General features: G+C 43.7%; 2 protein-coding genes across 4 annotated transcripts; one reads left to right on the top strand and one right to left on the bottom strand.

The window, feature by feature from the left end:
- Positions 1–420: 420 nt before the first annotated feature.
- On the bottom strand, positions 421–6,939 carry CRYZ (crystallin zeta). 2 transcript variants are annotated; one of them, XM_085067352.1, is made up of 9 exons: positions 6,829–6,939; positions 5,959–6,083; positions 5,468–5,620; positions 4,063–4,226; positions 3,385–3,436; positions 2,041–2,190; positions 1,547–1,648; positions 1,300–1,395; positions 421–1,039 (listed from the first exon to the last, which is right to left on the bottom strand). In XM_085067352.1, exons 2-9 carry the CDS (start codon positions 6,067–6,069, stop codon positions 878–880), a joined length of 990 nt encoding a protein of 329 aa, XP_084923478.1. In that variant the 5' UTR covers positions 6,070–6,083; positions 6,829–6,939; the 3' UTR covers positions 421–877. The 2 variants fall into 2 exon arrangements, with proteins under 2 accessions (XP_084923478.1, XP_084923479.1); XM_085067353.1 differs by lacking the exon at positions 6,829–6,939 and adding an exon at positions 6,604–6,621.
- TYW3 (tRNA-yW synthesizing protein 3 homolog) lies at positions 6,938–12,299 on the top strand. 2 transcript variants are annotated; one of them, XM_085067354.1, is made up of 6 exons: positions 6,938–7,156; positions 7,928–8,008; positions 9,635–9,733; positions 10,535–10,606; positions 10,879–11,012; positions 11,200–12,299. In XM_085067354.1, the coding sequence occupies exons 1-6, from the start codon at positions 6,998–7,000 to the stop codon at positions 11,402–11,404; spliced, it is 750 nt and encodes a 249-aa protein (XP_084923480.1). In that variant the 5' UTR covers positions 6,938–6,997; the 3' UTR covers positions 11,405–12,299. The 2 variants fall into 2 exon arrangements, with proteins under 2 accessions (XP_084923480.1, XP_084923481.1); XM_085067355.1 differs by lacking the exon at positions 6,938–7,156 and adding an exon at positions 7,480–7,730.
- The last annotated feature ends 737 nt before the right edge of the window (positions 12,300–13,036 follow it).

Here is a 13,036-nt window from a genome sequence, read left to right as displayed (position 1 = left end):
TAATGGCAAAGTGACCCCACACTGACACCTGCACACAAGCCCTAGTGCTGAGGCTGTGCACTGCCCACTTCAGGGGACGGAGCTCAGGAATTGCACAGATACTCTCTATGCCACCAAAGCCATGCAAGTCTCTGCTCTCCATGCAGCCAGGGATCCAGAAGACTTTAATAAAGGTCATAGGAAGAACTGAAATAATCACAACCAGCCATTTACCATCCAGGAATCAGCTGCTTCAGTCACGATCATCAGTTCCAAAGAGGCAAATCCCAGCATGCAGCTCCAGAGTAACAGTTCCTATGGATGAGCCAGGACACTGTCACCTCTGACTTAGAGGCAGGCATGGTCAAGTAGAACTGCTTCTGTCCAAACAGTTCATGTTTGACAGAATTCTTCCCATATTTTGAGCTGGAAAGTGAACTATTTTGTCAGTAAAAGCTTTTATTTCAAGTAAATTATGTGACAAAATTTGAGGACAAATTTTTGTGGCTAAAAGAATTTACAGTTCTAATTAACGCACATAGTGAGTTATTTAATTTTGTGTATCTGTAAAAAGCAGCTTCATTCTGTGTTACCTACAATGGCGTCACACTGCCTTCACACAGACCATGATACCAAACCCTACCATCCCCTGCAGCAAAAAGCACATCAGCAGAGAAAATGTATTATTTCCACATCAATCATAAAAGCTACCAAAATTACTTTACAGTAAATGCAACTCTGCTCATTCAAAGAGAAAACATTAATTAATTCATCTAAGTGAGCATTTTCTGCTACTATCAAACCTGATCAAAAGTATGTTTATAACATACATTAAGTGAACCATGTAACCAAAGGTGCAATTAGAACAGCTACAAAATAAATGGACAAAAGTGCTCCTTTACAGAAGGAGCACCATCTTCCCTCGGGCACCACTGCTACAAATAATGTCTTCATGAGCCTTGGCTACTTTCTCCAGGGGATATTCCAAGCCCACAACAGGTTTCAGCCAGCCAGCTTCTATGCCATCAAGAACTGCTGTGGCACATTCACGCCTCTCCTCCTGCATGTAACAAACATAGTATTTATGACAAGGTCTTTGCATTTTAGAATAGTATTGACAATTTATGCAAGAGTTAAACCAAATTCCAGAACCTGACTATATTTTATGATATTCTGAGATTGAATCAAAACATAAAGGAATGAGAAAACAAGTTCGTTACAATGAAATTATTCTTTCATTCCTACAAATAATTTAAACTGTAAATAGAGGGTGCTGGAATAAGCCAACAAAGTGTATTTTGAAATAGAAATGTTTCTTACCTCAGTTGCAAGAAACAGACTCACTCCAATTATGCTGGACTCCTTGCTCATAGTGTCTCTTGGGTTTATCTCGATGCGTCCTCTGCAGCCCACAACCTGCCCAAAAGAGTCCAAAGGGTTGAGTCAGAGCTGTTCACTGTGATGGTGAACGCGCAAAATCAGTGACACAAGCACCCACCATCACCTCGCCACTCAGGGACACAAACACTTCCCCCACCACCCTCTGGCCAGGGACACAAACACTCACCATCACCCTCCCTGAACAGGACAGCAGCTGCAAGTCAGCATCCAGGTTGACATTAGAGAGCATTTCTATGATGATATCGACTCCCCGCGGCCCTGTGCACTCCTGTACAGGACACAGGATGTTATTTGTGTGCTTGAGTACCACCTTTTACTTTATACACTACAGAAAGTATAAATTCTAAAGCTTATTGTTTGAATTTTCAATACAGCCTTTGTACTGCAGCTGACAGCTATGAGCTGAATTGTAGCACATTTTGCTGTGCTAACTTATGAAGTGGTCCCACACTAGAATTTGCTGAATGTAAGTTTTAAATTCAACTGCCTGTGAGGAAAGCTCAGCTCTTCCAGCCTGAGAAAGCTTTCCTAGTGTAGAAATGAAAAAGGCAGTACATTATTGCTCCTACATAAATCTACTTTAAAGTCTTCTGCAAACAACTGTTCACATTTTGTTAAGAAGTAGGCAACCTGTATTCTTGAGTCCTGATACATGCCTACCTTAATTCTCTCAGTGTAATTAGGGTCTCTGTGATTAAAGGCTTGGTGAGCGCCATTTCTCAGGATCACATTCATGCCCTCCTTAGTTCCTGCTGTACCCAAAACCTTCAAACCACAAGCTCTGGCAATCTGACATGCTGCTAGTCCCACCTGAGGGGAGAAAAAAAGAACAAATGAAAGATAAAATTATTTTACCTCTGTCTTTCTTAGAATTTTAAATTTTAAATATTCTACCAGCAACTTGGAACTTTTCCATTTAAAAAGCTGGTCTGGTAAGGTTTTTGATGCCAGTAATTTGGATCTTAAAGACAGCCAAATCGTCTTTAAAAAAGAAAATATATTTAGAGAGGCATGGTAAATTTTAAGGCCTTTTAATAGCTATCAGCATTTGATATTTATCTATGTAGAATATTGTGTATTTGTCAAAGCTGAGCCATATATTTTTGATACAAATCCAAGGAAATTCTTCTCTTCACAGAATCATCTGCTATTAATATCAGCATTATACATTGCAAAGAAAATCTGCAGGCACAAATTTTATTAACATTACTTCTTTAGAAAGTAAATTCTCAGTGTCTTCTACCAGCTTTGCACTCCAGTAATAATGGAAGCACTATATTTAGTTTATGAAATTTTTTGAAAAGAGTCTATGATGCTGAATGCCATTCTAGTACCATAGAGTAAGACATGAACTCATCTTTTTGTTGTCTAACAAATCATTAAGGAAACTTGGCCTGTTCATAGCAGCTGAAGCTCAAGTTTCTGCTTTCACCTGAAACTGAGCAAGTAAGTGTAGAGTGTGGGAGATAAATTAAACTAGAATGTTGTATGAGAGAGATCTACAATACGTTTGTCATGAAAACCCAAAGAAAACTAGAAGTGCAATTTCAAATAGTATTCAGTTGCAGATTTATATATTCTGGTACCTCTCCTTATGCAGCTAGCTGTTGCCTCATGGTAAAAACATCCCAGAAATGCACAGTTGCCCTGCACCAGTGACATATTCTCAGAGGACTGGGAACAACTTGTACATATTGGAAAATTACAGCTTTCTGCTATCAGTTATAAAACTTCCAGACCAACTACCACCTGCAGCAAACACCTGTTCAGTGTGTGACCTTCTGACTCGGGAGCTCAAACCAGCACTCATGCAGTCTCTCAACTGCACAAGTTATTAGTAATAACAGAGTTTGTTCTAAGAAAGTGTATCCTAGAATATCTGAAATAAAAACATAATCTGCTAATCTACTGATAGAAATATGACCATAACTCATAGCCCAAGAAGAAGCAGATGCAAGGACAGAAAGCAGTGTTCTCTATCACTTGCCTCCCTGGAATACTTACCCCCCCACTAGCACCATGAACCAGCACACTTTCCCCTGCTTTGGCACAGCCCCTGAGTGAAATAGAAATATTGGCACTGTGATTGCAGTACATGATGAGTGAGTATGGGGTTGCAGATACTGACATCAAATCTCATTGTTCACATGGCATTGTTTCCAATTTATGTTCCAATTATATTCCAATTTATGGCCAAATAGATATCATAAGCCTTTATGGGAGAACAAGGAGGCAAAATAAATCCTGTGATTGATGACTTGAAGCAACATGCACCCAGCAGCCAGCGACAGCCTGGTACTGAGCCCCAGTTCAGGACCTTCACCTGTCACAGAAAAGCAATGTTTCTGCTCCACAGTACCTGTCTGCCTAATTAGGAAATTATAGCTATTACTGGTTTTCTTCCCTAGCTAAAATACCAGTGAATACTGAAAGGGAGTCACACATTTTATTACATGAAGCATTTCCAGGTATGTTCTCTCAAGAAAAAAAGACTTAACAGGAAAACACAGTCACAAGTTTCTAGGTTAAAATTATCTGCCAATTCTACAAGCATAACATTCTTAAGTGTTTTAAACACTGCCCACTTATCAACCTCCCTATTTTACAGGACAGTGAAAATATGAACTTTGGTATTTTCAATATAAAAGATTAAAGTGCACAAACATGGATTTGGTGCCTTACTTCTGGAAAAGGGCCCGGTAGGCAGTGAAGTAGGGCACTCCGATTGCTGCTCCCTGCCTGAAGTCCACTTTGTCTGGCAAAAGAAAGACTCTGTTGGCTGCAGCAACTGCATACTCTGCATATCCTCCAGAAACCGTTTCAAGAGTGAAAACTCTGTCACCTTTCTAGAATGGAGGGAGAGAAATCAGTAATTGCCCTTACATTTTCCTTAATAAACATTAAGGCCCAATTTACAGAAGCTAAGGCTATTTTTAACAGCTCCCCTATCAAAAATAACCACTTAAATTTGTCAAAGAAATTTTTATAAATACTGATACATACCATCAATGCAACACAAACTGTATAATTTCTTATACTTAAATCCCAATTATCATAATTGTAACCCCACCCTGCAGTATAATACACAAACCTACTGCCTCATTAATATGAACCTTAGTGAACTTGAAGTCAGGAATTCCTTCCACAGATTCCAAATGCAAAACCTTAAAAGCTCTTAGAAACGCAAAAGAAACATTTCTAAATTGCTTAGTTTAAATGTGGAAATGCACATATTCTTAATATACCCTAAGACATCTCTCTCTCATTCAAGCAAAGAGCATCACAATTGACAATTGCCAGAGGAAGAAAAAAGACACACATAGCAGACACATCAAACTGCTGATAAGAAAATACAAATAAAGATGATTCAAATCTCTAGATAACCAAATCTCTCAGGTTTCCCAAAATTTTTACAAAAATTTCAAATCAGGTAATTTTAGTCCAATTTTAACTACAATTTCTATGTTTGTTTGGGACCAAACATCTAGTGACTTGAAAGGGACAACTGATTTAAAAACTAAATACATGTCACAGGTATCTTTTAGCAAATTGATATTTGCCTTCTCCTGTCTCAAGACTTTCCCCCTGAGAAATCCAAGTAAGATGACTAGATGGGGTAATACAGTATTTGAACAGTTTTAACAACAAATAACAACATCAGGATTTATGGAGCTTTTTAAAGTAAGCAATTTCCATTTCCCAAAAAACGACAGAAAAATGTTTAGTTCTGTCTGAAATTACTACCCCCAGCAAGAAGCATCCAATCTCAACTATTTCTGCAATGCCAGAAAAGTAGCTCCAAACCCCAATTTTTGTACACCAGATGTCACTGCTTTAAGCAGACAGACTGCAGTGTCTCATCTGAGATCTCTGAACTTCAGGAGGGCAGAACATTTAGCACAGTCACACCTGCAGACTGGTTTGCCAATGGGATCCCACTGCATGCTTTTACCAGTTCAGTCCACGAAGGGGAGTCCCCGCTTGAACAGTTTACATGATTATAAGCAACAAAACCAGGTACAGTAGCACAGCAATCAGCCAGAGGACACATTAAACAATAGTGAATTACACCCCAATGTGTAAATACCTTGAATGCAGTCACGTGTTCCCCAACACCTACAATCACCCCAGCCACATCCGAGCCAGGAGTGTAGGGCAAAGCTGGTTTCCTGGCATAAGTCCCAGAACGAATATATGTCTCAACAGGATTTACCCCACAGGCATGGACTTTAATTAATACCTAAAAGAAAAAACACTTCTTTAGCAATAACTAAAAAGATTTAGCACTTGAATTCACATCACAGAGTTGCAACATTTTTATTCAATTCTTGAACAGCCTCTGAGACAACCCAGAGTCAAACTGAAGCTAATTTCAGGAAAATATTGATGTGGAATATATAGCCCACCAAAGAGTGAAAAGGCCACATTTGTTAAGCATGGTATCTCAAGTATTATCAACACACTGATCAAAACTCACATACTCTAAATGTACAATTCTGGGTTGTATCCCTCATTCTGTCCTGCAGGCACCTGTTAACATTCGTTATCACTACTTCCCTTCCCAGAGCTCACATATACCTGGTTTTCTTTTGGAACAGGAACTAACACATCTGACTGGAGTTTAAGCACTTCAGGGCCACCAAATTCAAACACTCGGACTGCTCTCATCACACTCCTGGTGGCTGCCATGGCGACCAGAGGATCTGAGAAAAAGAAACAATACCATCCCTGGTGCCTGTTCAGGTCAGGGGAGCCTGAGCCACCATGACATGCCCTGAGGACACCGCCTGGAACACGGGGTCCGTGTGCGGGTCGGTCTCGTGACAATGAACCGAACCAGGTGAAGGGGAGGGAGCGGGAGCAAGAGAAGGCCCCGAGCTGCCCTGGGCCTCCCCGCTCAGAGCACCTTCCAGGATCCCGGGCACGAGGCGGACGGGAAACACAGCCTGGGCCCGTGGCCAGCGGGGCTATCACAGCATTGGAGTTGCCAGGCCGCGGACATGGCCTCTGGCACCCCCGGGCCCCGCCCACAGACACCTGCGGCGGGCCCCGCCCACAGACACACCTCCTCCTCCTCCAGGCCCCGCCCACAGACACACCTCCTCCACCAGGCCCCGCCCACAGACACACCTCCTCCTCCAGGCCCCGCCCACAGACACACCTCCTCCACCAGGCCCCGCCCACAGACACACCTCCTCCACCAGGCCCCGCCCACAGACACACCGCCGCCAGGCCCTGCCCCTTGAGCCGCCTCGTGTTCAGGCCGCGCCCCGGAAGCGCTCCTAGCGGTCAGGCTCCGTCCCTTCGAGCCGCCCCAGGGGCCGTCACTGCCTGAGGCCTGCCCGTGCCCGTCGTGCCTGTGGAGCCCAGCACGGGCAGCGCAGAGCCGCCACCTTCCTGTCCCGTCCCTCCGAGGGAGCGCCAGGCAGCCCCGCGCCCCCCGCCTACCTGCGCAGCACAGGTGCCTCCGGGGCAGAGTGCGGATCCGGGCGGAGGAGGGCGGGGCTGGATCCAGGCGGGGCCTCCCACCGCTCGCCCCGCCTCGCCCCGCCCCGCCCCGCCCCGCCGCGCGGCCGCGCGCGGAAGGTTGTCCCTCGTGGGCTGCCGTCCCCGCGCCATGGCGGCGTTCGCGCGGCGCAAGGCGCAGCGGCTCGCGCGGCCGGACTCCAGCCGTAAGCGCGGGCTGGACGCGCGCGCCGCGGGGCTCGTGCGGCTCCTGAACGCTCGCGAGAGGTTCTGCACCACGAGCTCGTGCGACGGGAGGGTCGTGCTGGCGGTGGGTCCGGGACAGGGACAGGGACAGGGATCGGGACAGGGATCGGGACAGGGATCGGGATCGGGACAGGGACAGGGACAGGGATCGGGATCGGGACAGGGACAGGGATCGGGACAGGGATCGGGATCGGGATCGGGACAGGGATCGGGACAGGGACAGGGATCGGGACAGGGACAGGGACAGGGACAGGGACAGGGACAGGGACAGGGATCGGGATCGGGACAGGGATCGGGATCGGGACAGGGACAGGGATCAGGATCGGGACAGGGACAGGGATCGGGACAGGGATCGGGATCGGGATCGGGACAGGGATCGGGACAGGGACAGGGACGGGCGGGGCTGCGCGCCCTGGCGATGGTTGCCTAGGTGGGGATCCCGCCTCTCCCGCTCCCGGGGTCCTTGCTGTCGCGGGGCTGAGGTCCTGGCGCTCCCGCTGTTCTCGGTGCTTCCCTGTCCGTGCCCCAGTTCTTCAGTCAGTTGCTGGGACAGCAATACGCTGCTGCCGGAGCCCAGCCGCGCTGAGCACACGCATGGGTGTTGATCAGTCGAGGTGTGAATGGGCTCTTGGTTCAAGGTGACGCTCTTTGTTTTCAATTTATTATTTCAATTGAAAATATTTTCAGTTTAATATTTGTACTTATCATTATTTGTTATTTATTTCATTTATTCATTATTTATTTATTCAATATTTTTTATTTTCATTTTTGTAGCAGCACCAGATCAAAGCTCACCGACCTGGGAGCCATTCTAATGGTTTCTGTCCATCTCTAGGACACGGACGGCACAGGGATCCAAAAGAAGAACTGCACGTGGCTGCTGGTAACGCATGACCCATGTGTCAAAGGCGATGTGGTAAGGGAACAGTGGGATACATCTTTTATATTTATTCAGTTAAATGCTCCTGGTGTCATGGAAAACACATTACTTTAAAGGGTTTTTATTCCTGCTGCTGAGGTGAATTGATACTCTGCTCTCAAAATTACCTTTTCTTTAGATGTGTTGCTTAACAAATTCTCCAGATCTGTTTTGAAGAGAATGTTTTTAAGCTCAATAATAAATTCTCTGCATAGTTATAAATGCCGCTGATATACCAGAAACTTAAATAACTTCTTACTCTCTGGAGTCATATTTAAAACTCGTGAGTTAAAAAAAGTCTTGAGCCTGGCTTGCTGCGCTAGCACACAGACACCTGAAACTGGTGTAACTGCGACTCTCTTACACTGCATTGTTAATTAGTATCATAAATCCGCTGAGATTAAAAACATTTATAGTCAGGGGGTTTTATTTTTAGTATGCTTTCAAAATAATCTGCTGTTTGAATATATTGCTTTGTCCCACAAAAGAAGCAGTTGCAAGGTCAACATTTTCTCACTCATTTCATAGTTCACTTTACTATACATATTCATTGTCACACCTGCACAAAAGTCTCCTCCAGAATATTTGTTTTCATTAGTATTTGTACTAGCAAAGCAAAACTTGCTGAAATTTCCATCAGCAAATTTCAGGCCAAGGGGGATGCAGTAGAGTATTGTTAACACTTATGAGACTGATTTTTCCTGTTCCATTTAACAGGTAGGTGGGAATTTTTTTTTAATACATTAATTGCAAGTGAAGAAAAAAGTCTTTGTCAATTTTTTTAACTGCTATAACTTACGATAAAGCTTTACTATTATTTGCGGTATTCAGGAAATGAAAGGGGAAGTCAGGATCCTGTGTGCTGTGTCTCACCTCCTGAAAAGGAGGTAAACAGTCCTCATAAGCCATGCAGGATGTCAGACAGCTGTCTGCACACTCATAGATCCAGGAAAAACTGTCACTACCATCTCAGTGTTCTGGCTGATGGGTCTGAAGGGGATTGCTTCAATTTTATAAAGTTACTTCTTTTTTTCTTTTCTTATGGGTTTATGCCTCTCATTTCAACCTTTGAATTTATTTTTGTAACTCTTGTATAACAGGCTATGCATTGGTATTTAAACAAGGATTAAAGTGTGGTCATGTATGTTAGGCTGTGGATTAAATCTGCTGAACCACAGGAAGTTTTCTGAAGTTTAGAGATGTACTTCAGCAACTAAATGCCTTTGATTCTAAAAAACACAGTTTAAGGAAAAAAATGAACCTCAAATTTCACCTGCTTGAAGCAGAACGGCCATCATCCCTCTCTGGATGTACAGCGTCAATTGGTTTGGATGTACGAAGGAAAAACAGGGAAGGATGAAGCACAGTTTTTAATGTCTTCTTGCCATAGATTTTTATTAAACCCAGTTTAGCAAACAGAATCATGAAATTCCAGAGAGTTTCCATGCATTGTGAATAAAGAAAACTGAAGAGCAATTGATCAAACCTGCTTGGGACTCATTTGCTCCATTTTTTATGCTTATTTCACACATAGACTAGCTTCTTTTTGATTTTTTGGGGTTTTTTTGGCAATAACAGTATGCACTTGCAATGGTAACATAAATATTGTGGTGTATTTTCCAGATGACAGCACTAGAAAAAGCCACTGGTGATGTTGTGTTCAAGTTTGAACCATTTGTTCTTCACGTGCTGTGTCAGGAGCTGCAGGATGCACAGCTGCTGGTAAGACCATGTCAAGTACGATGTGACATTGTTGTTCTGTTACATTCCTGCCTGTAAAAGTATTGACTCCTGGGGAAGCAGTGGTACTTAGGAGCAGTCCCAGTTGTGCTGTGTGTTTAACAATTAGGGTATTAAAGTAAGCTGATGAAAAAACACAGCTTTAAACTTGGTGAAGGTTTTACTGTACTTAGAAAGGAAAATGATGCACCTGCAATTCAGCCTTCGAGCTGAAGCAGTCTGCTCCATGAAACACTACCTAAGGGGCCTGGGCTGCTATCAGTGGCAGAAAGGGATGGATTTTAGATGTTACTTTGCTACCAGCCAGGCCATTTGGCTCCATTTTCAATTAATTGAGTGGTGCCTTTGCTTTCTGCTCTTCCAGCATGGCTGTGCAGAGCAACATGTCCTGTGCTGGGCTTGTTTTGTCATTCATGCAGAAGAGCTGAGGAGCTCACTGTAGAGTGCATCTACACTTGTAGCTATAAACATGTGGCACAACTGCCTGTGAAGTTACAGCTCATTGGGATAAAACAGTTCAGTGCCCAGAGAGACATTACATCCCTTCTGCACTGATGGATTTAGACAATCAGGATCCACCGTGAGTCTCTGAAAACCCCTCACAATTTGTGGGTTTCATTTCAGAAATATTTTAATGTAACTATTTTTGTATAAGTCTGGGTAGATGGTTTCGAGTAAGTTTTTTGCAAAACTGAGATTGTACGTGGCATTGCAATTCATCCATAAATATTTTTTTGCTGTGAAAGTGCACAAGACCTGTTTAAGCATTTATTTTTTCTGCAGCATTCAGTGGCTGTTGACTCTGGGTTCAGGAACTCTGGTATTACAGTTGGCAGAGGAGGAAAAATTACAATGGTAAGCACTCTGCTACTGTAAAGGATGTAACAAAGTCATATTGTTACATTAACCTTGTTTTTTTACAAGCCAAGACTTGACTTGTGCTTAAAAGCTGCAACATCACGGAGCATGCTGTAGCAAAGAAATAGCTTGCTGCTTTAGGTGACAGCAACCTAACAAATCATGTGGATAAGCAGTTTTTTTACTGAAATAAACTCCCTGCACACTATTTAAATAACCTTTATAAACTAAAAAACTTTATTCCAGATAAATCACATGTGTGTTTTCAGGCTGTGCGGAGCACTCACTGCTTAGAAGTTCCATTGAGCCACAAGGGGAGATTGATGGTCTCCGAAGAATATATTGAATTTCTGGTACATGTAGCCAATCAGAAAATGGAAGAAAACATAAGGAGGATTGACAGGTTTGTAAGATTACAGCAGTTCTGTTCATGACATCTAATTTTTCTTCAGTATCAGCTAAAACATTAGTAACCACTTTTTTCCCCTTGCATGTTTTGATTACATTCCAAAAGCATTAGTTTCTCAGACTAGTTTGCAGATCCTGACCAAACCTATAAAAATAGTAACTACAGAATTGTTTCTGTCTAGATTCCACAAAGGCTTGGAGTTGGCTCTGGAAGCTGCTGTCCCTGCAGACACCTTGTCTCCTGAGGAGTCAGAGAAGAGCTGCTCTGTGTACAAGCACAGAAGAAAGAGACGGAGTGCTAAGGAACAGGCCGATCCCAGTGGAGAGCTGGAACCCCAGGATGATATTGAAAGCAGTCTTGATCTGTTTGCTGAAATCATGATATAGACTAAGGCATTTGAAAGCAAACTGTGAACTGGAAAATTATTGTAATGCTCTTTTTAAGAGATTTGTATATTCCCATGCTCCAAGTAGTAGTGCTCTCATGGACATTGACCAGAAAAAAGGTAATTTACAGAATAGTAAGCAGGTGTAGCTACAGAACACCTGTAAAAAAGAAAAAAGATGTAGAATGTTTTGGGTTTTTTTTAACTGACTGTTGAATTAACAAAGTTGTGCTCCATCAGTTATCCCAGAAGTAACTGATTTGCTGCAGCCTTTCGCCGCGTTCTCTGTGGCAGCATTTCACTTCCAGCTTCTGGATTTTGCAGAGCAGAGCAACCTAAAAGCTGGGTTGTTATCCCTGAAGATAGTTCTTCCCTGCAGGACCTCTGCAGACCAGCATGTGGCAACACACTTGGACCTTCCTGACAGCCCAGGGACAGCTGTTGGCCACCTGCAAAGCATACCTGGACCAGAGGTTAGGACAGAAAAGCAGGAGTTGGGTACACTCCATGCCGGCCTCAGCTGGGCGCCTCCAGATCTCTCCTGACCACTGCACCATCAGCTGCTGTTTCCCTTCTCTTTGCTGTGTTGGACTTCAGTCTCACTGTTGTTTGTGTGCTCCAATTCCCATTGCAACTGGTCACTCAGTGCCATTTTTCCTTGCCCCTTTGGCCAGCTCTGTGTGCCAATGCCCAGTTTCCTCACACACCCCTCACACTTTTCAGGCAGGGCTTGGCTCAGCTCCAGATGCCAGCACAGTCACCCCAAGGGCTACAGTATTTACATTCTGAGAAATACAGTTTGTCAGAAACGTGTGATACGATCCCACATTCCTCTGAAAAATAATACCAAATTCATGAAGACTTTTTGGCATCTTAACATAAAAATGTTACCCTAACTGTTGACGTTTTGTTACTTTATTGCCATAATCTCCAATGGTTGAAGACTGTTGGGGACCTCAGTAAAAAAAACCAAAAGAGCCTACAAGAAGAAAAATAAACAGAGAAAGATCAGAGAAACGTGTTACTTCAGTGCTTAAAATGTAGGACAGTTTTTGCCAGGTTTTTCTGAATTTTTTTACACCCTGTCCAAGGTTGCAGAGGGTAATGCTAAGGTGGTTTCACCAAGCTGACACTGCTCCGGGAAGACACAGAGCCCCAGCAATGCCTTCCTTCGTGCACCACTGCCCCTTACACTGGGGAATCACCACACCTTGCCCCAGGCTCACTGAAGTTCCAGCAGTTCGTTTTGAGGTTAATTTTGTCAAGCTGTGTTTCATTTCCAGCTGCTGTACGCAGGTCTGTTGGGCTGTAAATGTGCAGAGCACAGGCGTATAGTGGGCAGAGCATCCACAGGCAGCTGGAAGCAGCACCTCTGAAAAGGGGATTCTGGGGGTTATGGCTGGAGGGAAATTCACTGATAAGCAACAAGACTCGTAAAACTGTCAAATCTTTACAATTTGTAAGCGTGCTCGGCCACTTAATTAACTTAAAAGGTATTTTCATACTTGCTATGTTAAATTTTTTAAAATTACAATTTCACTCCCTTTGCACTCAGTTGTTTCAGGGGAGGCAGATTGGTTCATTCACTCCAGGAACTGGTCATTTCTCACCCTGTAGCATTTTGCATCCACAA

This window comes from Lichenostomus cassidix, chromosome 8, assembly GCF_008360975.1.
Source record: "Lichenostomus cassidix isolate B80296 chromosome 8, HeHo_3.0, whole genome shotgun sequence".
In the NCBI taxonomy this organism is placed as follows: Eukaryota; Metazoa; Chordata; class Aves; order Passeriformes; family Meliphagidae; genus Lichenostomus; species Lichenostomus cassidix.
The sequence above is the reverse complement of the archived record's forward strand: the minus strand, read 5'-3'. Positions and strand labels throughout refer to the sequence as shown.